The sequence below is a fragment of the Lepisosteus oculatus genome, chromosome 22, assembly GCF_040954835.1.
Source record: "Lepisosteus oculatus isolate fLepOcu1 chromosome 22, fLepOcu1.hap2, whole genome shotgun sequence".
Lineage (NCBI taxonomy): Eukaryota > Metazoa > Chordata > Actinopteri > Semionotiformes > Lepisosteidae > Lepisosteus > Lepisosteus oculatus.
This window is the reverse complement of record NC_090717.1, coordinates 11,850,157-11,877,568: the sequence shown is the minus strand read 5'-3', so window position 1 is coordinate 11,877,568 and position 27,412 is coordinate 11,850,157. Positions and strand designations below refer to the sequence as shown.

The following is a 27,412-nucleotide window of genomic DNA, read 5'->3' as shown; positions in this document are numbered from 1 at the left end:
TAACTAGGAATAGGAAAGGACTAAAGTAAGAGAATGAGGCAGATTAGGTTAAGGTCAATTCAAAGCTAAATATTTCTGCTTTACAGGGCCTGTTTATGTAAAACATGCAGATAGGGGTATTTTCTGCATTACAAAATTAGCACTGAGAAAACCATAAATATCAAAATAACTTGTAAGTAAATTGTAAGTTAAAGTTCTATCAAATGTTACTGCTGAAATTTCCCCTTGTAATAGAAACAATGATTGTCTGCCTTGGGTAGCAAACTGCAGACACAACTGTGACCCCAGTGAACTAGATCTGCATGAAACCAATCACAGGAATAACCTGTAGCAGAAGTAGCAAAATGATCAGGTAGAGTTTAGGCATCGATTGTCTTGTGGATCAGCTGCCAGGTTATTCCAGTAATATAATCAAGTGAGATATTGACACAAAATCTTCTTCAGTAGATTAGGACACTAACCTGAAAACCCAGTATATTGAAAGTAACATTTCTCATCTTGTCATTTGAGGCAGTGTTTTTCATCCCTCCCACCTCCCTCCAGGGTCATTCTAGAACATCCTGAGCATGACTGGCACAGGTGTCAGGCAGCTCGAGAGCGACCTCTCCCTGTCTCACAGTGCACTGACGCTGATGGGGGGGGGGCCTGCTGTGTCCCCGAGTCGGGATGGCGTTACCTGCCCAGTTGGAGGGGTGGGAGAACTGCTTGCTGCTCTGCACTGTCTTCATGGCCTCGGCCAGGGCGGCGCTGGCCTTCATGCCGTTGAGCAGGGCTGAGTAGAAGGCGTGGACGAACATCTTGGAGGCGGCCACGGGCACGGGCCACAGGGACACCAGGACGCAGTGGGCTCCCGCCGCCAGGAAGGCCCGGGTCAGGCCGATGACCCCGTCGGCGGTCACCTTGCTGTTGGACTCCTGGTAGGACCCGAGCACCACCAGCTTGACGGGCAGCCGGAGGTCCAGGATGTCGGCGGCGGTGAGCAGGAACTCCTGCAGGGGAGGGCTGTCGCTGATGCTCTCCACGTCGCTGGCGTCGTCCTGCATGCGCAGCGACTCCGGGATGGTGTAGCTGTTCCCGAAGCTCTTCCCGCCTCCGCTGCCGCCCCCGGGGGGCCCCTCGGCGTTTGGGGTGAGCACCAGGGCGGCCAGCTTCCAGGAGATGTGCGTGGCGAAGTGCACGCACTCGGCCTGGCTCAGCGCGCTCATCACCCGCTCTTTGGTGGCCGCCGCCCCCGCCAGCGGTTGGCAGCCCAGCAGCTCGGACACCATGTAGGCCTCCTCCTCGGCAGAGGGCATGGGCCCCCACAGCCAGCGGTCCATCACGGAGGAGGGCAGCCGCGGGTTCCCAACCACCGCCGCCATGGAGGTGGAGCCGGAGTAGGCTGGCATGGCCTTCCTGGGGTGAGCCTGCGGGCACAGGCAGATGGACACAGGAAAGACATGAGCCTTAGTGACCACTCTACACCCAGAAGGCACATCAGGGCCTTCTCACAGATAAGAACTATTAAAAGAGGTGGTTTAAATCCCAAAAAGATTTACCCTCAAGGGTAAAGGAAAGAAAACTGGAATCTGGAATACTGAGAACCAAATGAGAACCGGAAGCAGGGAAATCTCAAGGGTCTCCCGGCGCAGGCCTACCTTGGCGGCAGGGTTGAGGCCCTGGATAGAGGGGACAGCGATGAGGCTGAAGCGCTCGTACAGATACTCGTTGGAGGAGCTGCCCTTCAGCAGGGCGAAGGGGATGAGATACAGCTCCCCCTCCAGCACCAGGATCAGCTGTCTGTGGCGGCCCACCGGCCCACTGGAGTGCATCAATCCCTGTACGCACAAAACAACACACAGCAGTCAGCCACACACAGAGGAACAGTCAGGCTTATTAATATCCTTTAATAAACCTCACACCTGCTTGGGAGACATGAAGATCAAGTCAGCAGGCTTTATTGTCAGGCAGAGGACAGATGCATGCTTTACGGACAAATACCAGCTTTTTGACATGTTTTTTTTTTCTATCAATAATCAAGCACAGTATTTTTGTTTAGTTTTAGTTTAGTTTTGTAAGCTTTTATTAAGGATTTTAAAATAAGTTTGCAACCACATACGGAACACATAGCAAATCTAAGAGATCCCCCTTGTGGCCAATTTTCAGTACTTCAGTTCTCAGCAGTTCCTATTTCAACACATCAGAGATGAAAGACTACCAGGCCCATTCACATCTTTACATCCATCCATGTTTTCTATCTAACTTCTTTATCCCATACAGGGTCAGAGAGGAGACAGAGCCTATCCTGGCAAGCAACGCTCGCAAGGCAGGATACAACCTGGGCAGGATGCCATCGAAGGGCACTATGTTGGGTTTCTGCCAGACATATAGCTTTGCAATTAGACCAAAAAGTTCCACTATGCTGTGTTGCAAACTCCATTCAGAATCTAAAATGATTTGCTTCTTTAATGAAGCAGAAATGGCTGGTTTCCCCTTTATGGAGTGACTGGGGCATTGGTGACTCACAAACATTTTCTCTCATCTCACCTTTGACTACTGTAGTTCTGTCTAAGTCCCTGCTGGTCTCATGCTGACATCTCTAACCAATTTCTGTGCTTGCTCAGCTGTTCAGTTTGGGGTCTACTGAGTGGTACAATATAACTTCCATTTCTTAATGCTCAGTTTCTTCATATTCAATGAGATCTTGAGCATCTTTGATTTTTTTTAATATCCTTCTCCTGATCTGTACCTTTCCAAAACTATCTCTGTGTTGTCTGAAAGTTCTTTGAGCCTCGTGGCTGAATTGTTGCTTGAAATTCACTACCTGACTGGGTGTTTTTATAGATACAGGTGTGTTTAAACTAAAATCACGTGAACCACTATTATTGTACACACACAGTCACATTCAATTAATCATTTGAAAAATAGTTTTCTGCACATGAACTAATTTAGGTTTTTCACAGAAAGGAGTGAAAATATTTAAATTCAACATTTTACATTAAGCTTTCTTTTAAGTTTTAGTTCACATCTAACTTCTTTCAACCATAAAGTTTTAACATTAATTTAAAATATTCACTTCAGATACAGGCATACATAATTTTAATTAAATAAAATGGGATATCATTAGAAGTGGGTGAATAATTATTGCAAGGCTCTACAGTATATCTGGTTAAATAAAGAACTGCTGCAATTTATCTTTGTCTTTCAATTTAAGTGAAGTGAAGCTGTACTTGCAGTAATATTTTGTTCCACTAGGAGACACTACATACAGTAAAAAATGATTCTGTTTTTTTCAGTCCTTTTACCACCAGTAAACTGTCACAAATTATTTTCTTTTAAAAAACATTTGGATGACTGCTCTTCTATTTTAAGTTCTATATACGAAATTTAGGCCAAACTGTAAAAAATATCTTTACATCATTTCACACCACCGCTGTCTCTGGAGAGAGTATTTATTAAAGATTTACTGATGTTTAAATTTGGGATACTGTGATGATGAATACAAAAACTGACACTGACAATGATCATAACCTAGTATCATTTGATGTACATTTTCAATATGTGAATTAGGGCTTCTAATTTTAGAAAGGAAGACTATGAAGGAATGAGGCAGAGCTTACAAACAGTGAACTGGAACAAAAAGATTCAGAGGGAATAGATGAATGATGGTTTTACTGTAAGAACATTTTATTAAATCCTCCAGTTGAATTAATCCTAAAAACAATGAAGTCCAAGAACTGGGAATAACTGGTTTAAAGCAATTATTAAGAAAACAAATCCAAAATAATACAGCACTCTACAGACTGTATAAAAAGACTGAAAAATAATGTATTGAGCTTTAGATACAGCTGAAGAAAGACATTAAACATAAGGGATTTTTTCAGTACTAAAACAGTTCAAGACCTGTAACAGCAGGAATACATTCTTCACATGATGATATAGGATTAATAATATAAGACGATACAAATATAGTAAACATGCTACAAGCTCTGACAATATTTGGTAATTATAATAATTTACTGAGCTTCAGCATGGTCTAGGGCAGCTAGAAAACAGAAAATAACCAAGTTCTGATGGTATTTTTCAGATCATGCCTTCTGATCAGTTGGGGTATGTCAGTTCTTACTTTGAATCAGCACAGTACCCACAGTTTGAGAATACCAATCCATAAAAAATGGGGACTAAAAAACTGAACCTAGTAACCATTGTCCTACAGAACTATAATGATTACTAAAGAACATGATTACGAAAAAGAGCTTCAAGACGTTTCCTGGTCTCCTGGGGTTGTTGTGAACAGACACTTTAATGGAGTCTCATTGCCTATGCAATGACATTTGCATCTATGGTATATCTGTGATAAAATGACAAACACATGGATTAACTAAATAAGGACAACCGCTACACAGGGCCTTAGACCATCTGGACATTCACACTACACTGACGACTGAACAAGTGGAAAATTTCGACACTCTTTCTACTGAAGTTGAAAGGGTGAAAGTGCAAATGTATTCTGAATTCTGAGTTTATTCAGTATTTGAAGGAGTGGAATACTTTTTGTAGTGAGAGAAAAAATGTTTACTGCAAATCTAAAATATTCCAACCAATCTCAATACGAAAAAACAGAGAAAAAGTGAAACACATTTTGCAGTAAAACAAAACAAAAGTGGTGCTTTACACACAATAACTAGGTTGATTCTTTCTGGTGTTTTTTCTGTGGATCAAACAACAAGCTTTAACTGACATGACTTGTCTTGCAGACATGCATCACTGTGAGGGGCCATTGTGCTGTTTATCATACACCCGGGAACCAAGTTCTCCCTAATGTGAAATTAATTTCTTCTTAATTCTCTTATTATAGGCTGCTGGGAAGATAATTGCTAAAGCCAACAAGAAAGCTACCCTGGCTTTCCAGCGCAGTTTCAATGTTAATGTGCTGGTAAGCTGGGAGTCAATCTTACTCAAATATTCTTTTTCTAAACTATAGCAGATAAAATGCAGAAATGCCTGGAGGCCAAACTGGAAATTAGTTTCTGATATCTTTAGATACAATTTCAGATTTCTAAACTTCAGCTTTCTTGTTATTATAAAAGACACATTTACATTGTTTTATAAAATTATGAGTCTGTAAATTCCCAATCAAAGGTGAAGGAAATATAGTCTTGCATTCATATACTGTTTTTGAGGTAAGGGCGTTTCTCGGGGACCCAAAACAAAGGATTAAGGACCTTAAGAGAACAAATAAGGAAATTGTCTGTGTTGAATTCCTACATATGCTAATCTTGCCTCTAATGTAAATCACATGCATAGAATAAAAGCTCCTGTTCAAAGACGCAAATATACCACATCTGTATGGCAGACAGAGAATACACAAACATATTAGTCATCATGCTTCAGCAGCAGTAAACCTTCATACAGCAGGACTAGAATACTGCTATTCGTGGGATGACTATTCTTTTCCCTTGCTAAGATTTCCCTGGAAGAAAGAGATTTCACCAATTAATTTGCCATAAGGATTTTCTTGAGCCACGCCGAGTGATCGCATCTATAATTTGTGAACCACTCTGTGGACTTACCCCCTCCATGGGCGCGATGAGGAGGTCGTACAGGGCTCGGAGGGGGGGCTTGCCCAAGGAGCTGGCTCTGCGAGGCAGGGAAGAGGTCCCCTCCTTGGTTGGAGACATGGTGTTGCTGAAGAGGCTGGTCATGCTCTGACAGCTCCTGCACAAAGAACGGATGAGCCCATTGCTGATTTCAGGGAGTGCAACACAACTGACTCAACAAAACCAGCACACACAGCGAAAAATAAAGTGAAAGAGGGGGACAGGCAAGAGCCATGGTACTCAGTCTGCTGAAAATGCACGGGGTGATATGTATATGTATGTTTGGAGCATGTTTCTCACCGTCTTTGTAAATAGCCTGCAAACATAATGTGAGGCAACATTTCTGGACTAAACACACCTCCCCAAGCATGGAGTTATCATTAGGCTAGAGTCAATGTGATCAATGTCAACCTATTAATTTAAATAAAATAATTTCTAAGCAGTTGTGCACCATTTGTATCTGTCAGTCTGATTAACCGATAAAGGACTGTAGTGATACAAGATACTTAGCTGTTATGGTGACATAGAAAGTACCGTTTTGTCCAACAGGAGAAGCTGTGATCTCTTAAACATGCTTGTGTCTATTTCTACATCTATACAAGTAATCCACTATGAATCTCATGTGGGAATTCGCTGAATTCTATTCTAAATTTACAATAGAACATTTTCAGACTTATACTGAATTCATGAAAAAACTGTGAAAAAACACAAAACACTGCAATCTCCAATGAATTGGTGGTAAGGTTTGTAGAGATTTGAACATATTGCGCATAAATACTGAGCATTCACAGCTTGTATCATACCTAGATGCAACTGGTTCTATGATTAAGCTATCATTTTTTTGTGTTTTATGTTCTCACATTTAACAGATTACAATGTCTTGTGAAAAAATTTAAGCATACAAAGATGTCCCCTGTGATGACAGATACTAGAGTGTAAAAAGACACCTCAGTTTATAAGAGCTTGCCTGGGGCTCACGTTCCTAAAAAGACATGTTCTAATTAAGTCATTCGCACTGAAGCACTTTTTGCTGGAGTTCACGAGCCAGCAGAATTGATTTACCTTGGCGCAACACCGTTCTATTTGACTAATTCAGCTAATTATGTCCAGAGGCATTTTTCTTCTGCAGCTCTTGCCTGCCTTTGCTGACTGCATTCAGCGAGGGCACACAGAGAACTTTCCACAACAGTGCATCAGAGCCCCAAACCCAAGAGCAGCGCCCAAGACAACTCATACTCAGGATTGCAATAACAGTGGTTTCAAGCACTTCATTGTTGTAATTCCTATGCCACAAACAAGCAATAAGAATATCATGTTTTTTTCTTAGTAGCCTAATAAGGAGTTTGAGGTCATGTCTGTATGTTTCACAATCATAAACCTAAAGTTGCAGCTTGAAAATACACTACTGACTTTCAATGTCACAGGTCTGGTTTGGTGAAGAACAGAGTCTGACTAAAAGACCACAATGAAATATTCTGTTCTGCCTGAAGCCCCCTCTGGCTGTAGCCGAGAACAGAGAGACAAAGCTTGAACTTTAGCATTTCAGAGCTGCAAATATAGCAGCTGTGATATGACTGCACTGCCGCGTGTCGGACAGGAGAAATTCATTCCAAACTGTAGCATACAATGATGTAGGGCTGAATGACATGCTGTTCTGCTCTAATACTGCATTAATTGCTGGAGGACACCACATTACACTTTCAGAAAAATATCAGTATCTGTTCCCAACTTCAGTGACACCTAATTTAGTCCTTTCCTGAATGGTAGGTATGAGGTGTTAATGAATACACTACACTGCAATCACCCTCTCAGAGACATGTTGCATGCTTGTTTCAGTTCACATTTCTCAATTCAAACAATTTAAGCAAAGGAAAGAGTTCATCACAGTAAATTCTGAATGCCATGTTGTACAAATAGTTGTTGTCACTACCAGCTTGTTTGAGAAATGGATAAGACTCACAGAAACTCTTAAATGTTAAACAGAGATTGTTATTCATGTATTGTAAATCAGAAAAAGCAAGGCACAGTTGCCACTGGTACTGTTTCAATCAAATAAATTACACAATGAACCCTTAGAGGCTCACACATGAGGTGGTACCTTCTGTAAGATCACTAGCAAAGAGGAAGAAAGGTTAAGAATGAGCCCTTAGGTACTGTACATCTTCCTTGCTTGCTTACTAGCAGTCTGGAAAGGTACAGGACAATCTGTTTCAACAGCATGGTTGGGTAGCGTCTTGTAGATGTGCACCCTCCCAGTTGCTTGTAATATTGTTCATCCTGTAGAATGTGGTTGGATCTTCCAATCCTTTATGGATCTTGTAATCACTTGGACACTCTTAGACAGGACAGAGTTTTTAAAATTCTCCTAAACTAAAGGGGTTGATTTGTAAATTAAGTATTGCCTTTTTTCTGACTGTCCATTATTCCTGCCAAAGATTAGACTGTGTGAACAGCTAAACAGTATAACTAATTTTTTTAAAAAGTGAAAACAGCACAGTACAATTTGTTCAAAAGTGTTTAGGTTAGGTTTTTCAGTGAACAGCTAGTGAAAGGAATTTAGGAATAGAAATCACTAATTAGAGGACATCATTTGCCCCATCTTTCTTACTCTGGTATTGATCAATTGTGAACCAATCCATTTGTTTCCAGGGGTATCAAGCTATGTTATTGTCTACACTAATAGAAAATACAATTTATTCCCTTACATAATCTGCTGTCCACGTGTGCACATGCTTCTGGAATATTTTAAGCAGCAGTCACTAACACACACATAGTATCTTAATGCATAAAGTTGCAAGAGGTAAGAAAACACAGCCAATGTGTTCTGTGTTTAAATCGTTCCTCTTTAATGAGTGCATAGAAGCCTAAGGCTGCTCTGTTTACGGTTCATAAAACTTGGCCCGTAAGCCTCTTGTGGGACTATAATAAGAGGCCTGCACTCCTTTCATGCGCCCTGCCCAAACTGTACATCAGTGCACATGGAGGCTCGGGGAGAAACCTTCCAGGTTCAATCTTCCAATACAAGTGGGTGTTTTCACTTCTCCCACATGCACAAACTCTGAGAGAGCACAGCAGCTGAGTCTCTGGTGTCTGGAGCCACAGTCCTGCCTGGATCCAGCTCAGTGACTTAAAGTAAGTCCTGTCTCTTACATATGCACCATAGCAATGTTAACTGGAAATTGGTCCAAGAAAGTTTAAAAACTAGTTTTTGAAAAATAACTGAGTATTTCGAGTTCAAAATCCTCGTTTCTTACACAAATTCAGAGAAAAAGATTATTTATGAAAAGACATTAGGCATGCTGAACTTATCTTGATAATGCGAGGAACCTACAAAACCTTTTTTGAAAAGTAAAGTGAAGATCATAAAAGGTACATGGAAACCCATGTTTAAAATACTTGTTGACCAGTTTTGGATGCATGTTCAGAAAGAACAATGCTGCCCTAAAGTTCAAAGAAGACAGAGCCAAAAGACTCCTAGTCACGCAAAAAAGTAAGAAATAAAATGCTCTAATGAGGCTATGAGATTTACATCTACTTCTTTCCTTAAAGGTATATGGGATTCTTGTGAAAGAAACCAGCTGTTTAATGAAGCCAACTTTTAATAAACACTCTAATTATATTATTTCATCATGTAGGTATTTAGGATGGGCTGAAGGCCCTATTCTCGATTGTAACAATGTTATTTCTTTAGTTCCATACCCTGTTTGAAGGCACCTACAAAGTCACAGGATTTGCTGTTTCACCAAAACTAGAAGATCCTGACCTCCGGGGGCTGACACGCCCCAGCATGCACCATGCCAGATGTGCACCACTGCTTGGTGACTCCAGGTCCCAGCAGCCCAGAGACTTGACCCAGGCTGGAGCTGTCAATGTCTGGGAGCTATGGCGGAGCCACGTGGCAGCTCCCAGGACTATGGGAGGGGCTTAAATGTTTTATTCAATACATTGTACATCTGTAAAAAAGCTTTAGCTGCAGTATAAAGTGCTTTTCACAACAGTTTTATTGTCACCAGGTTCTGAGCTTCCTGTTCATGTCATAGGCAGACTTTTACCCACCCATAACTGTTGTAAAAGCTGTGCAGATCTATACAGAACAAACAGTAAAATTTCAGATAAAGTGAAAACTGATCAAATATGCAATAAACTACCAGAACACAGTCACATTACACAATGTTCTGTTTTATTACAAGAATGAAAGTCTACTTAGCTCACCTCCAAATGGTATGGAGCTGCTTTTCATCCAAGAAACTTTCACTTGTCTTTTACTCTTCCCATGTTCAACTGGAGCAGCATTTACAAGTGAAACATAATAACCAGCACTAGGTGGCAGGAAAGTATAACTTAGGTACTGAAGAGAGGTCTGACAGTTGAAATTGTCTAGAGGCAAGGGAGATTCAAAGAACACTGCAACTGGTGTTCTGTAAATTGTGGGACATGTTAATGAAGTCTTCTGGGAGTCTTCCTTAGACAGCTGTTCAAGTTAAATGAATATAAGCTTGAACTATTTGTGATTTTCTGGTGGTCAAAGAAAAAAAACACCCCCCCCAAATAATTTATACTCAGGTCACATCTGGTCATCTGTTTACATATTAGAATTGAAAAACAAGGATATTTAGAAAGCTCCCTAGTGGACAGTGTTGAAATTGGTTATTTTTTATCATTTTTTCTTAGTGACCCATTGCTTACAATCTCAACAAAAGGCAGCAACTGTATTCCAACATCTGGCCTGATTCACAGCCCATTCCTTAAAGAGCTGTCAGACTCGGTTTTTAATTTGGGAGTTTTGGTTAGGGATTGTCAGACAACCCAACATGTCAGAACACTGTGTCATAGTGTGCTAAACTCTGCAAGTTGGCATTTTGCTGTCACATTGTTGTAGTCTATCAAAAACTGCCTTTAGAAAATGATGTTGAACGTTGTTGAAAGTTGAACCACTAAGATCTTGTTTTGAAATAAGATTGATATGGTAGTTTGGTCGTAGGAAGAATGCTATATGCTTTGCATTTCATCCAGTGGGGTTAGAAATCTGTCCATCCTGATTCTCGTCACTTTTTGCACACTGGCGAGGAAGAGATGAGAAAAAGCTTCTCACAGCCAGCAGTCACCTCCACAAGGCAGTCCCAGGCCTTGGCTCAGGCCTTCTTGGCAAAGCAGACAGACATTAGTCAGCCTGATGGGCAAAGAATAAGAAGGACAAAAGCATTCTTCAGGGGAAGCAGTCAGGTCAGGAGTGGTGTGTCCAGGAATGTGTGCTTGATGGAAGCAGAATCTTGCAAACAAAAACAATTCCTTCTTTTATTTTTAAAAAAGAAGCCAATGCCGAAAGATACAGAGATCATGTGAAGCAGGCTGTCCTGTGACCTGGGATTCAAAAAGTTATTTACTGGATGAAAATATGATTTACCAGGCCCGAAATTAAACTGGGCACAAAGCAGGAACACCTGTTCCAAACTGAACAGAGAGGATTGCAAGAGAAACACTACGGCACCCGAGGGGTCAGGTAGGCCAGGGGATGTTTGTAAGCACGTGTTTATCTGGGCTTACCAATGTCCCTGCACTGTACAAGGAGCCTGAGGAGCTAGGAAGGAGGAACACAAACCTCTTGCAGCCAACTGCTCTCGACACCATAAGCTCTGCACAGCCACACAGCAGGGACAGCTCTGACCCACTGATTGGCACCTCTCGCCCGTAAGCCACTGCGAGCAGCTGACAGCCCAGCTCGCTACAGCTTCCTGAGCTGCATCCTGGGGCCACCAGTTTTGTCAGTTTTTTTATATTTTTATTAAATTAAATGATTACATAAAAATATACAGTGATTGTACAAATCTGATGACAGATCTCCATTTCTCAGTTCACCTGGTCACATGGTTTTCTTTCAAATCAAGTCAATCTCACCTGGAACCAATGTGACGTTTTACAGCCTGGAAAACTATCAGACTAAGACACCAGACTGTACCAACGTGGAGCTAAAAAGTATAAAACCTGGAATTGATGGGGCAGAAGCGATTTTAAATAAAACACCAACTGAGAAACCCTATTTTAATACAATCCCAACAGCTGTCTGTGAAAAAAACAACACCCTGGACAAAAGTATCCACAAAATCAGTAGGGGAAGATGGCAGGTCCTGCAGTCCAGGATTTCAGTGTGTACTGACTCCGCAGTAACAAGTGACTTGTTTCTGGAGCAGCGTTGTGCTGTTTTGTGTGTCGCTTGCTTGCAGATTAATGCAATAACAGGAATTAATGATTGGAGTTTCAGCGATTGGAAACATGATCAAATTCCTACTATAGTGCATGAGGTAAGCACGTCTCACCTGAACACAGGACTCATCCGGATTGCCCCTCACAAGCCAATGGCCATGGAGACACTCAGCTTTGTGGTCAAAGGATCCACGGTCATGGTCTTGAGTGGGCAATATTATGAGGATTTTGTCGGATCATGCTAATGTCATTGGTTCAGCAATTTTTTCACTGGGTACAGTAAATTGTGTGAGTCTTCATATAGTTATTGTAATAGAATTGCAAGGACAGCTCATTTTTGTATTTATTTGGTCTGTCGCATCTGAAGTGTAAAGCAGGAAAATGGGTGTAGAGGAAAGGTCAGTGACAAAGACACAAAGGAAATAATAAAGGGAGGTTGTGTGAGCTAATACTTGTTTCTTGCTTATAAATGTGACGCCTGATGATTGGATAATAGCAATGGTAAGTTTTTAACAGTTCTGTACTAATCACCAGCTGATCTTTAATACAGGCCTCTTATGTTGTACACAAATGGAATTTCCATGAAAGGGGTATTAGTGATAGCTATGTAGCAGAATTAAAAGACCTTAATGAGCATCCAGACTCAATTACATTCTGAATTACCCTCTCATCAAAGCATGGAATTAGTGAGGCAGAGTTTGGGGAAATGCCACTGAGGCAGTCTGTATTCAATCAGACTTTGCTGATAAGGGTTTTCATACAGTTTTTTTTTAACCAAATTAATCAGCACATTTACATATGACTAAGCTAATGAAAATCTACTTCTTTCAAAAAGCTAATGTTCCAATTACTTTTTGGAAACCAATTTTTACATGACTTTAAGAAGTTCTAATAAATGCTGCTGTACCTAAGTGTTATATTCCCGGATCCTACTCTAGACAAGTGAGAAATGTCCAAGTTCGGTTAACATATGCTTCATTAAATCAGTTCACCCACACTTTCATCATGCTCATTTCTGAAGATCTTCAGAACAAATGTGAGTAATGCTCAAAATACATAGAGCAGTTCCTTTGCATAATTGCTTCTTGGTGTTCAGAAATTCTGTTTGTGGCAGCTTTTTTAAGTGATGTTTTACTGGGGTTATAATTTCCATATATATTTTTTTTAATTTCCTATAATTTTTTCTGCCCACTCATAAGAACATACCCCTGCAAAATGCAGTAAGTTCATTTTCTTGTATAGTTACTGCAGGTGCAGTACGTGTCTATATGAGTTGTGCTAATGCATTCCCCTCTGGCGGCACTTTCTACCTGTGAATATCACAACTGTACCAGCACTGAACATCTTCTCGGAAATGGACTGTCCAGACTGTGCCTATAGACATGAACACTGTCCGCTACACCTATACCTCCAACTGCTAACACCCATCCATTTTCTAACCACTTTATCTAATACAGGATCACGAGGGACAAGGGGGGCATGAGGGATGTCCATCCCAACCAGCAACAGGCACAAGGCAGGATACACCCTGGATGGGGTGCCAGTTCCATCCAGTTCCAACTGTTACTCTGCATTACAAAAATTACAAACTCATCACTCGTATTGCATTCCTGCACTGATCACTACAGAAAATCACATCACAAGTACCTTTTATGAATTTTCTATTATGCTGCCTGCTTGGTGTTGGTGAATTGTTATCCCTATCTTATATACTATGAATGCCCTATAAATATATCAAGCTCTATGTTTGCTTTACTTTGTGATTTATTGCAATTTCATCTATAGAGAGAGTTTATAACATACCATTACATACGATTGTATTATTAGCCATAGAAAATAGTAATAGTTTATTGCTTTTTACCTTAAACTCTGAGCATAATGATCTGTGGTGGACTCCCTAATATTCCCGTTTGCAGCCTACTGGATAACTACGCAATTACATTGTTTTCCCAAGCCGGAGCTGTAATGCTCTTTGCCGAAGCCCTGAAGTGTGCCTCTCCCATTAATGGAGAGGAGAAATAATGCCACTGATTGGGTTTCCCATCAAGAACTGTAAACACTCAGAGGGCTCGGCTAAGGTACCAGCCTGAGCAGTAATGAGAAATTAGAGTGAGATCAATAGTGATTAGAAATGCAACTGGGAGCTCCTTGATGAAGGTTTGAGCCGTCAGACTAAACACGTTCACCACATCTCTAATTGTCTCGATCTGCGGACCCCTTGCTTAAGGTTAAAGGCGTGTAATGGAGTGGTTAGGCAAGTTGATTTGATTTGACTCCGTGTCAATGCTCTCATACTGCAATCACTTCATTGGGGCTCCAATCCTGCCTTCATTTCACCAATCAAATAGTAGATAGCCTGAATATATGGCTTTGTTATAAAACAGGTTACAGCCTCCCACCCGCAGAAAACAGCAAAATGGTCACACATTGTGCTACATCTAATCAAAGGACTTTAAAGAGATTTCTCACCTTGGCCAGAGCCGCTGAGGTGAGAACACTTATAAGCACAATCACAGTTGTAGCTACTTAACAGGCACATCTTTTACCTGTTGAAGAGGTTGTTCCTGCTAACCATGCGCAGGAAGCCGGTGGGGTCGGTGACAGAGTTGAGCTTGTTGTTGAGCTCCTCAAACTGCTGGTCCAGGAGGTCACCGGCTTCGCTCTCTGTTTCACTGCTGGAACAGGCCCTGCTGAAGACAGGGAACCATCATGAGCCATCAGCCAGAAGCAGCACTGTGCTGCACAAATGCATATGTTCAGCGACCAACTTGTAGCACATTACTGCATATCACCAAAACAGCAGTCTTCTCTTCCCAAAGCAGAGGAGGTAAAGATGATATGCTTGTCAGAATCCGTTACTTAAGACCACACAACATGGAAATGCTTTTAGCCAGAGTATGGGTTTCCCAGATTATTTCTGAATGCAAATAACAAGCTTAATTCCTAAAACAACAAACTTGGTTTCAAATGCTTCTGCAAATCAAACTTACAAGTTCCTGTTCTTCTCAACCATGTTGTTTTGCGTTTGACTGAGTTGGTAAAGCTAGACTGAATGGTAAATGGACAAGCAGGTCTCACCTTGACAAATAGGGGTGAATACAATCTTAAACTTTTCTGAACAACATTCAGAAAAGGATTTGAAATCCTGTCTGCATATGATGTCTGTTATTGCTGCAGTTGTTGATGAAGCTACAGTGTAGCATGGTGATAGCCCACTGCTAACTCACAGTCTTAGCGTACTAGTAAATGTCATTTTACAGTATCTCCTAAACAGTACCGAAGTACCACTTCTCCCCGTTTACAGGTCTTATCATACCATAGATGTCAATTTCAAATAATCATACTCTTCTACACAACCATGCTAAACAGCTGACATACTTCAACATCCTGTGCTTTGCTATGTAATCATTAAATCTTACCATAGTATAGTGACACAATATCCTCTACATAAGTTTTCAAAACCAAACAATAGAGATAACTATGATTAGAAATGTTTGCATGTTTACATATTTGTGATTGAAAAAATACCATATATTGTAATACCAATCACAAAAGCAAAACACCTTCCATTTTTCTCTGCACTGCCAACAAGGTTTTGCCAGAAATGCCAGTTGTGTGCATTTTCCCATTTCAGCTCACAGCTTCGATCCTCATGACCACACAAAGGGGAGAGTGTGGAAATCCAAATGCTGGCACCCCTCCAACCTGCTCACCCTTGAGCCACTTGTCTTTTGACACGTTACAGGAAACACATCCCTGTACGAGGACGATTAGCACTGCAAGGATCACTGAGCTGCTGAGAATGAGGACAACCCTAGCCATTTTAACTCTAGTGGTGCTCAGCCAACTGTATGCCACCAAGGGGGAATCTCAGTCACAGTCGGCTAGTAACATTACCAGGCACAAACTGCTGATATCACATAGTTCAGTCTGCAATAAAGCAACCACTTTAGCTGGATGAGTAACTCAGGAGCCCCCAAAACTAAACTTTTTGAACGAAATTGTTTTTGTTTAAATGACTTTGACACTTGCTAATTGCTTAAACTGCTGGTTTATAGACATTATCATGCTTTCAAAACAAACTAGCTATCAAAATATACAGTACTAGCTATATATTAAGACCCATACTGAGTTTAAAGAAATTATCTTTATGAAGCAAAAACTACCAAAAATATAATGAAAGAGAAATCAATTTACCAATATAAAGCAAAAAATGTAAAAGAAAAAGTCCAAATAATTAAACAGTAGAGCCAGAAGTGTGTGACTTCTGGTACCAGCTCCAGTCTCCATACAACACATGAAACAGCTCCTTACAGAGAGATGGCTGAGCTTATTTGCTCATCAAGCATATCCTCTCAGCATCTGTTCCCAATGGCCTGTGAATCTCTCCAGTGCTATGGCTCCCTGACTGCGTGCCCAGGGGAAGACTGTTGTGCTCTGTCATTTACATTTTACTGCAGTTTCTGTAAACGGACACTGAAGAGTGGAGAGGCATGACACCAAAGCCTGGTATGTTCACTCTGGACAGTAACACTCTGGAGTCTGTGTGTTCACTCTGCACAGTAACACTCTGGAGTCTGTGTGTTCACTCCGCACAGTAACTCTCTCGAGTCTGTGTGTTCACTCTGTACAGTAACACTCTGGAGTCTGTGTGTTCACTATGCACAGTAACACTCTGGAGTGTGTGTGTTCACTCTGCACAGTAACACTCTGGAGCATGTGTGTTCACTCTACACAGTTACAGTCTGGAGCACGTGTGTTCACTCTGCACAGTAACACTCTCCAGTCTTGTGAGAAATAACAGATAACTCTGCATGCTCTGCGCTGTTGCACCCTTGTGTATTCACTCCATAGAGCAGTTGCAAACCCACACAATACCAGTAACTCAACTGGATAAGATGGAGCCAAGCTATGTATTCTTCAGTCATAATCAAAAAGAAAACATGAAGCGGCCAAAGAAACACAGATTTTTAAAACAAACAAATATTCTGTAGTTAGTCTTGTGAAATGCATTTTCTGTAATCCTGAGATAACTGATCTCCCAGATCACCCAGAAAGGAATTACAGCAATCAGTACAAAATAAGTACAATTGTTTTATTTTTTTATTTTAATGTGGTAACTAGGAGATCCATATAGTTTACTCATCTAATGTCAAAATATTAAATTAAATCCGATCCTAAAAGACTGGCATTCCTTTCACAATGAATGTGCATTTAGAGCAGATGTGCAAAACCGTGTGATGTTCAGTTGGAATTTTGTATTTAATAAGATGGACTGTCCCCATTCGTCCTCACCCAAAGCAATGAAGACAGTAATTATACTAGATGATTCGTTCATCTGTAAATATACAGTTATATTAAAAAGATCATAATGAAAAACCGAATGAACAGCCTTTCTAATATAATTGGGCCATTGAATCTTAAATGTAGGAACTCATGGGAAATACAGAATTGCTATATTCATTTTTGCCATTGCTTGTTAAGTTCCTATTTATGAAATCCATTTTTTAATATTCTTTTATAAAACGGTATTAATTGATTAGCAAGAGGCTGTACTTAAAAAAAAAGTAGGAGTAGCAAAACCTGATAATGACCATTGGTTAGACTGATATAACAAAAACCAAGTGACCTGTAAGTTTAGTTTTGAAAGCTTTTGTATAGCATACAGAAAACAATTTCAGGGCAACTGAGCATTTGTGTGGTTGTAAGATTTGAAATGTCCTTCAGTTCAGCATCAAATAAATAAAGATTATGATTTTAAATGATTACAAACTAATAACTGAGTTAAAAGCTGCTCCAATGTACTGACAAAACTCTTAAGCTGAATGCTGGCACAGCAATTACTGACTTTATTCAAGATGCTTCTTAAAGCACTTATTTGCTTCTAAATGCTTATATGTTTCTTAAAGCACAATATTTTCTTTGCATGCACTGCATTCACAAAAGAAAAAAATGAAGGCTCAAAAGAGTTTTGTGTGTATAATAAGTCTTATGAAACATATAAGCAGGCTCTGACCAAAAGGCATTTTAATAAGATCACATACTGTAGCTCTGAATAAGCTCTGTCATTAAAAATGAAAAAAAAATCAATATCATCTCAAGAATGCCCATATTTCAGAGAAAGCTTTAATAATCTGACTTAAGAGAAGAAGGAAAAGGCTGTAATTAAGAGCTCAAAGAACAATTATATTGTCATCTTTGTTAATGAGTTTGGATGGTTTTGCTTCTCAGAATTATTTTTTTTCTTTTCCAATTTTAATCAGTAGCAAACCAATAGCAGGCTGAACTGCCAAAGCATCTTCGTGTTTTAGGTTTCACATTACAGGCCCTCTCTGTTATGGTGATATATTTCAAAGATTTCCTCAGCAGCCTTGAACACTTAGAAAGAATGCAAAACATGTATTATTTTGTTTTATCCTGGGCTGCAAACACTAGTGGGTAATGGATCAAAGATAACATGCTATTTGCTGTGAGATTCAAACATTCTGGGGACTAAGATCAATTTGTATTGACCACTTTAGGAGACAAGATGGGAAACATGTATCTGTGAAAATTGTATATACGTTTATAAATATATACAATTAACGACAAATAACTAGAATAATCTTAGTGATTGCATAGTCATATATGGCGTAGTGGTGATTGATTTATTGTGTTAGGCAATTAATCCAGGCCAGCTGGCAGCCTGAAATGGACTTCCCAGACTATAATTTGTGTTTTGTTCGGTAATTGGTCACAAACCTCATTTTCTGTCATTTTCTCAGATTTCAAGTGTCTCATAAGGCAATTTCAGGGCAGTAAAATTCTGTGACAAACCCAGCCCATTATTCAAATCCACCACAGACTCACTTTAAACTTTCACAATACTTTGCTCAAGCAAAATACCCTCTGCCTGACTGTACTGATGGATTTAATCTGCCACACATGCAATTCATTTAGAACAGCAAAAGAACACAGTGACATGAACAGCACAAAGCAAAAGCTTGTTTAGAAGTCTGATTTTGGCATCTTCATTAAGTAGATGGATTCATGGAACAGCACAAGCTCTACAATATTCTAGAAAATTTGCTAATTCATCTGGGAAGAAGTCAGATCAGAAAAATCCCCCAAAAGATAGAGGCCAAGCTCATTTCTAAGAAATGAATATTTCAGTTTGTAATAAGTTTTAATAATAAGACAAAGTTACAGAAAATTGTATCTGAATACACAAAATGAGAGATATACATAATACCAAGAATAAACCTTAACAATTAGGGGTAGAGCATTGCATACCTCTGGCATAAGATAATTCCAATAATGTATAAATGCTAATTAATCACCATGTGTCCTTTACACCTGTGGTTTGCAACACTTGCTGGTTGTTATTCGAACCGAACTCTAAATCACCAGTGCTAACTGATGCCTTTAACTGATCTGCTTGCTTATTAAGACTTTTATCCATTTTTAAATAGATAAACACACCTGCATTTGTTAGATTTGATTTCTTATTTAAATGTGATGTCTCTGTTGATGTTACCACAATCCTACAACAACATTTTAAAGTACTTTAAGATTCCTCAACTGACTGCAGATTAAGAATAAGCTGAATACATTAGTCTTTCAACTTCATTTCAGATAATAACACTTTCGTACAATACACATGTTCTTTGAGATATCCTATAGCCAAGTTATTAGGTTTCTTTTTTTAACGATCATACAACGCTCAGCCCTAATTACATTCAGTTAATGAGTAATTTACATGGGAAGATCAGCTTTGAGAAGAGTCAATTATCTTCCTAAAAATGAAAAGAGCTCAGTCACAAGGGGGAGTGAATATGTTCTGTGAATATGAAGCTGAGGATAGATGACCCCCCTTTGATAATTTAAATACAATAAATATACAATCAGACAGGGAGAGTGTTTCTTTCCACTCTGCAGGATTTCCTCATCTGCTTTTCAATAGTTGCTTTGGCAAGTTGCCCACTAACAAAGGAAGGAAAAAAAAGAAAATGGCTCTCACTATTAGTGTCTTTATCTACACATGAAACATGTTCCCTATGAGCAGTCTGACTGCAGAATAAATTAAATGGCTCAGGCACTGGTAGACTGGTGGAGACTGTCACTCTCAGAAATCTCAGCAAAGATTTTCTTCTGTGTCAATATTTATTTTGTTCCATCATGCACATTACTTGGTAATGACATCATCGTCTGTGGCAGAGAGATAAAATCTTCCTTCTCGATGTTAGGAGCAGCAGGCTTCTGGATGAATTAAGTGTTTGTCTTCAAGGCGCCAACAGAACAGTTTAGTACATCTCAGGAAGACTATCTGTTGTCAATCACAATAAATGAAGACTTGCCAAGTAAGCATGCTTCCATCAGATCAAGAACTGGAGCAAGACCCTAGTCTGGTTGACATTAAAAAGCCATATGTCACAGGTTCAAGCAAGGGCTACTTCATTAGTTGATTCTCCAAGAAGGTGGCTCTCCACTGCCAAAAGTTGGAAGCAGCTTGCAAGTGAGAATCCTAGAGACTTCAGGTCTACAGTAATTTCAGAGAGGTGTGTTACTAGCAGTGATGTCACAGATAATAATTAGGGACACGATTATGTCATGGAAGTGAATACTCTACTCTACACCTGTGGAACTGGGCTTACTGTAGCACACACACCACCCACTGCTCTCTGAGTGAACGAGCTTATTTTAGCCATTCATATGACTTTTGTTTCTATGTGTAAAACAAGTTCACCCATTACTGTGAAGTAATATCTGTGTATCCTTACTGTGCCAAAATGTATTCCTAACAACAGCCGAAGCACAATAGCATCTGTTCATTTGAGTCATTTACTAACCCCGTGATGATATTTTTGGACGATCTCTATAGTGTCTGCATCCTGTTTTTCAACCAGACATCCCTCTTGACAAATTTACATATATAGTGATGTGAGCTGATGGTCTGCATGCTGCCGTCAGTGCATGACAGCTCAGATGCCCATCGTGGGCCCTGGGGAGATGAGTCTGGATCAGTAGAGGGCCACTACAGGCTGAGAAAGTGATGAAACAGTTCTGATGTGCCACGCTGTTCTGTGCTTCTGGCTTTTACAGCTCCAGATGCAGCGTTTCTGCAGTGCCAAAGACTGAAGAAACACCAGACTGGGCAAAACAAAGCTGGTCGCAAATCAGAATCTGAATGTACAGATGAGGACTTAAACTGGAGTCAGAGGCTTTGATCGCTTTTGGCACACACAGCCAAGCAATTCCCTGTCTTTATATAGCAAACAGTGTGGTACAATGGCTTAAAAGTACCTACAAAAATGGCAATTTTTTATTTTCTCACAAAATTAAAATCTGTTACTGGAGCTGACTTGTCTCTAGAACTACTGTCTAGCAAGAGGGTTGTGAATGTCTGTTACACTCCACCTTGACCACCTTGAAGCTGATTCCCCTTGACATGCTTTCAAGAACAGATTGAAGAGACCTTTTAGGTACGTAAGCTACAGTCAAACAACTTAGTCAAGACAAATGGCTTCCTCGTGTTGTAACTGTTCCCATATCACTTGGTTTTAATGAGAGGTCTGCTCAGAACACACTGAAGTCTTGTAATATAGGTATGTCCACAGCATGTAAATTAACAGTGGAGCAGTAAAATAAAAATCCCTGGGTCCTGCAGGGGAAACACTGAAAAGGCTGCCGGTGAATGTGTTCCATGCTTCAGCTCTTGTCCAGTGACTGAGCACAGACACTGCCTCTTCTTGGCAGACCTGCTCAGACCTGTGGGTTCACCTCCAGCAGCTGGAATGGAACAGCTGGTAAGATCTCACACTGACTGTTATGTAACCGCTTCCCAAGAGAGGCCAAGCTGCAATCATGGTCGTATTTCACTTTAGAAGCTGCAGAATTACATTTAATAACTGTCTTATGATCCATTTCTAAATAGTTTTATAAATCATTATTCATAGCTTAAAGACTAACTTCTGCAAATAGGATTTGGGGTTAGAGGTATGGCCCTGACTATGCAATTGACCTGTTATAGGCTTTTGACTTATGGCAGCTTTTATCACTCTATTAATACTTTATTAACATATTCTGTCTATAAAAAGGATTTTCCACTTCTCATCTCAACTATTGCTGAGGTCTCTAGGAAAGGGTCTCGGCTTCCAAGACACAGTAGGTCAGTAACATGTACATCCAGCGGTCTGTAACTGTAACTGATGTATCGTTCCTGGCCCTGCTCCTTTAAAGCAGGGATATGCAGCAGCTGGGCGATATGCTGATTAAGAGAGCAGCGTGTGGGAGAGGAATGTGGAGTGAGCACACTGCAGGAGTCATCACGTGAGCAACCTGAGCAATTAGTCTTAAACCTTGTGAGCTAAATTGAGATAAAAGCCTGGTGAAAACGACATCACAACTCTCTAAATAATTTCTGGTGTCAAAGCCAGTGCTCTTCCTGATTAGATTTCCATTTTTTTTTTACGAAAACTCACAAGTCCTAAAGGACTCAGTGTTTTGGATATGTGATCAACAGATATACAGTATGTTTACACAAAACCTGGGTTTCTTACCTCAGCGGTTGGTGATTGGAGCCCTTGCACTACAATCTAGAGGGCTGTCATGTGTATATCAAGACAGTGAACATGAAGATTTCAGAGGAAGGTTTGAGATAGAAAAAAGCAAAAGACAGGGTTAAGTCCCTGGCTATTCAGGTCATGATCTTGGAGCTAGATGTGCTAGTTCTGGCGCAGGGGAGAGCCTGTATAAATCACTCCTGTCTCAGTGTTTGCTCCTCTGCCTTGTGCTCTCTGCCACTGCTGCCAATTAAGAGTTTGTTTCTGCAGCCACAGGAGATAGTGAGGACTGGGGTCTTTCCACCTCTGAACAGCCTGCGTTTTAAATCACACAAAACAAAACCAGTCCCTTGTGCTGCTTCTGGCTAAGAAACCAAAAGTTCTCCTCCCAATGGGATATCTATAGAAATGGTTCAATTCTGTCACATGGAACAGCCAAAGTTATAAATATAACAGCACATAGAGTGCTATGGAACACAATAAAGCCAACATCTGCGGTTTAGAGTGAGATACTTAAAATATTTTTAAAGATTCAACTGAGCTGTAAGAGAAATACATTTTATAAGGAGTTTTGGACAGAACGGCAAGGATTAACTATGTGCCTTCCCATGCTCAATACAAATCCGGGTAACCGGTGTTCCTGCTGATGTCTGTCCACCTACTGTAGCCAGCTGTTCCCCAGGAGTACTCCAGCACCTGCCTCCAGCTGCACAATTTCCTACCTGAAATCCCGTTGTCTCCAATAGCTCCCCTGTGACCTGATCCTGCAATCTATTAAGGCATTTATGAACCTAATCGAATGGCTGCAGCTGTTTGCCTGTCAAATTTGACCGGCTAACGCACTTGTGACTGCAAATCTAAATATGCCCGTCACAGATTTTCAAAGCACATATCCCCGTTGACAAATCTTAATCTGCGCTGCTGTATAACTGTATAAAAGTTGTGATCAGCCAAAGCCCTCCTTAATCTCTTTATTGTGTATCTTATAGCTGTTGACTCAAAACATTTTTATCTACAAATCAATACTGCTTTCATCCAACTACCAACTTGGCACATACTTTAATGCCTGACGGAAAGAATTGTGCTCTATCATAGCTATATAATGCATCGCTTGATCAAGGACTCTTTGTTTAACACTACACAAACACTATGTAAACATACTGTACAACAGTGTGTTTTCTCCGCACAGCATCTAGGACACCTCCATTTTTTCCATGTTTGTTTACGCAGTCCCGTTGGATATTGATTTTCAGAGCCCCGCTGGTCCACGAGATGGCCGTGTTTATTAGTCCTGGAGCAGTGATGTATTCCAGTCACAGAAGAGGAAAATGAGGGTTTTCACTGGTGAATGGATGGGGTTTTGGAGGTGGCATATTGCACCTAGCCAAGCGGAAACGCATTTATAGCATCCCTTCGAAGCACTAAATGATCCTTTAATACAGCAGGATTAAACCAGTCAGCTCACAGAGAAATTAATCTCCCACTTGATTAACAGATTCGCAAAGGTGAAGAAAGAAGCTAAATTGTAATAAAATAATTCCTTCTTTTTTTAACTATTATGGCCCAGCTTCCTTTGACATCTATCAAGAAAATTCACTTATGGTTACAGCAGAGCACAGAGAAGGCTAATTGTCTTATTTGCTTATCATAAAGGAGAAGGTACACGGTCTATAACACACACACAACCCGATTCTTAAGCCGCGTCTGTATTCAGTGCAGCTCTACCTGCTGAAGGTGTAGGAAGCAGAGACAACAGCCATGGCCAGAAGTATGATGAGCTGGTTCTTGGTGATGTCTTCAAGCCTGGCCCTACAGTACTCTGTGCACTTTATTACCCTTCTGCATTTCGAATTCTTTCAATAACACTTCAGCTTGAGATAGCATTGCTATCTCTACAGTATGTGTAACAATCACATTGCAATCTCTACAGTATGTGTAACAATCAGCTGCTATTTAAGAAGGTCCATCCTTCTTTCACTCCATAGTTTTGATAATAATATTACTTTAATTGGTCATTCCAAAGTCACTGGTAACAATTATTTCCTTTTTTTGCTGAGGAATACTATACAGTACATTATTAAAGGGAAATTTGCAGTTTTCCCAAAATATAACATGATAAAAATATAATGTGATATTTTTTCATTTGTATTTATAACTTTAAACAACACACCCTATTTTTTTCCTACCATAGTTTTTCTTGGCATTTTTGTATTGCAGTAAAGGTTAAAGTCTAGGCTAATCTCTTTTCAAGAGGTCACTCACACAGCATAGTTTTGCCCACAGTGGAGGTGGTGTGAACGCTGCCCTTGCCCTCTTCCAGGAAAAACATTTAAAAATAAAATAGGTGGTTTGGCTTTCCTGCTCCCTGTAGTATCAGGGTCATTACTGCTGTGTTTCCACTGCTTAGCGTTTCTCTTAGGTTGCACTTTGAATCTGTGCCGTTATGCTTAGGATAAGGATACAAACTTGGAACATGGCTTCAGTTTATTTACTCCACACACAGCCACATACGCAGTAGAGTCTGTTGGCGTCATGCTTACGACTTCCAGGAAGTCCCATGTTATCCTGTTTGGAAACCTTGACAACTGCAGCTTGTGGTGCAATAGCTGGCAAAAACAGCAAACACATGTCTTTTTCTGAAACGGGGGCCTGTGGAACTGAGTGGTATTGTGGGGGGAATCTTCACGATCACCATGCTCTGGTTCAGAGAGCTACCCCATAGGAGATGTGTAAGCAACTGAGGGACCTCCTCAGACTCAGAAGATGTCATATCTATTCTGATTTACATTGTCTTAGAGCCTTTCTGGAAACTGCTCATGGACACTCTCTCATGGCAGTGCAGGGAACACTTAGCATTCTACAGACACCTTGCTGCAATGATTGAGAGACAGATGCATTTATAGTTTATAGAAAATATTTATAGCAAATATTTAAAGACTGTGACTTAGAGTTTGAAAACTCGAAAAATTCAAATTATTACTCTAACAGTACTTGTTGTAGCAAGTGTCTTGGATGAGTATGGGATGTAGATAGGTGAATTAATGTAATCAGTAGCTCCTGCTAAGGTATTAAGGTAGGGAAGTTATAGCTTTATAAGCACGATCTGGCTTCTTCGATTGCTGTTAAAATGTCTTCTTGCTGGAGGTGTGTGGTGAGGGCTTGTCTCACTACTCAAATAAATGCTCCAAGTGATGAAGCAGTAGAAAAAAAAAGATCTTGGCTTTAGGCTACAAATACAGTATACTCTCTGCCTCTCTACGATCACCCATGGTGAAAAAAGCTAATGGATTTTCCAGTGCAGGCTGCACAGGTTTGTTAGTGGGAGCTAAAATCTCATCCCAAAGTGAAAGAATGGATTTGTGCTGTTTGTACTTGCCTACTGGGACTGCCCCGTCTGCAACAGTAATATAGATGTGCAGTGGAGATTTGTATTGTGTGATGAACTGGACAAAGGATCATCCTGTCCCTTCTGCGGAAAAACAGCTTTCACAATTATGAGTCTGGGTCCCTGAATGCCACCTCCTCTGTCAACACAATGGAGACTCCAGTTCTGTGGAAAGATTACTCATTTACTTGGATGGGGTTTCCAGGGAAAAGGGTGACCACATGGTTGCATGTACAGTATACTTGGACATTAGGAGACAGCATGGGATTTTAAAGTTCCACTTGAAATATATTAATGTGCAAATTCAGCATTCTACTCTTGCACATTTTATTGGTGCTTAATGACCTTGTGAAATAAACCTTTAATGATCAATATTAATGATTTGGTCTGGAGAGTCATTATGAATTAGGTTTTACACATAAGCTTAATAATCATACCAAGTAAATATTTGTAACTGCAAAAAAACAGCAATTAATTGCTTTATGAACATTTATTGTTATTCCTCTCCAGGGTCAATTAAGCAACAGTACTCAAATCTATAATGCTTAATTTAGAAGTGAATGTACTTCCATTTAAGGGCATATTTAAAATCCTAATCTGGGAAACATGGAGTCATATGGTCATCCATAGGTTAGAATGAAACTGGCTGAACAGTTTAACACTGATAATTCAGAATAATGCCTGCAGACATCGGGATTGATTAACTGGCGAAGACTGGTGAAGTGGGAAAATGAAAAACGAATCTGTCTGAAGTGCTTACACAGCCATGTTTTATTAGTCTGTCTTAATCTTATGATTGGAACTGAGTGCAAACACAGTACTTGAATAATTGTTTGTGCAATCATTGTCTGCTAGCCTTCAAATTAAATCTCTCTTTCTCTACCCATGAGGGGTGGTGTCCTTGTCATCTTAATAATGATGCCAGAGGACCTGCTGTTATTGGTTGAGCTCTGAATGTGTAGATGGCACAGCTAAGGCAACGTACAGGTGTTCATCCAGGTATATTTAAAAACAAAGACTCCTTCTGCAGCTGAAACCTCTGCTTCCTACTTCCCAAATTCAGAAGAGAAAAGGCCAGGCCTTGAGCCCCTGACTTGCATCCCTCACCTGGTGTAGTAGGAGTCCACGCCCAGCGCCTCACGGACATTGGCAATGTGCTGCTCAAGTGTGGAGCTGTTGGCACTCTGCAGGCTGATACTGCTCGTCTCATGGAAATCTGTGCCACCTTCGACCAGCCCGTCCCCCAGGTACACCTCATGGAACTTCAGGATCCCTGGAAGGGGAAATAAGATCACCTGTCATTGGGAGGAAGTGTTTGAGCTCGGTGCAGTACAAAATTTCAAGAATTAATTACAATAATGTGCTTTACTGAGCTTCCCAGGTTCCACAAGTCTACAGACTAGCAGCTTTTGCAAGAAATCATCAAAAGCACTAGACTTCAGAAAGAGGACTGAGGTAGCTACTGAGGACTTACTTGGGCCAGCTAACCCACCTGCACAGGTCAGAAGCCACTGATTAGTACAGGACAGCTACAAGACCTGCTGGAGTATTGTCTTCAGGAACCAATCAACAAACAAAAGAGCTTCTTAAAAATTAATGTGCTGAGCATCATTACATGTAGTACGAACTATGGTATGTAAGCAAAATATCGTTATTTAGATTCATTCTATCCTTTCATTTGAAATTGAAATTACATTTTTGAATTA

General features: G+C 40.4%; 1 protein-coding gene across 5 annotated transcripts in view; it reads right to left on the bottom strand.

The window, feature by feature from the left end:
* The window catches only part of ttc28 (tetratricopeptide repeat domain 28), a 468,402-nt gene that overhangs the window by 14,187 nt on the left and 426,803 nt on the right, over positions 1–27,412 (bottom strand). For 3 of the 5 annotated variants that reach the window (XM_069182111.1, XM_069182113.1, XM_069182115.1), the window contains 5 exons: positions 26,814–26,979; positions 14,327–14,470; positions 5,553–5,697; positions 1,638–1,817; positions 677–1,406 (listed from right to left, as the gene is read on the bottom strand). In XM_069182111.1, the coding sequence (XP_069038212.1) occupies positions 677–1,406; positions 1,638–1,817; positions 5,553–5,697; positions 14,327–14,470; positions 26,814–26,979 (1,365 nt within the window). The remainder of the gene's footprint in view (positions 1–676; positions 1,407–1,637; positions 1,818–5,552; positions 5,698–14,326; positions 14,471–26,813; positions 26,980–27,412) is intronic. The other 2 variants (XM_069182112.1, XM_069182114.1) reach the window with 1 other exon arrangement.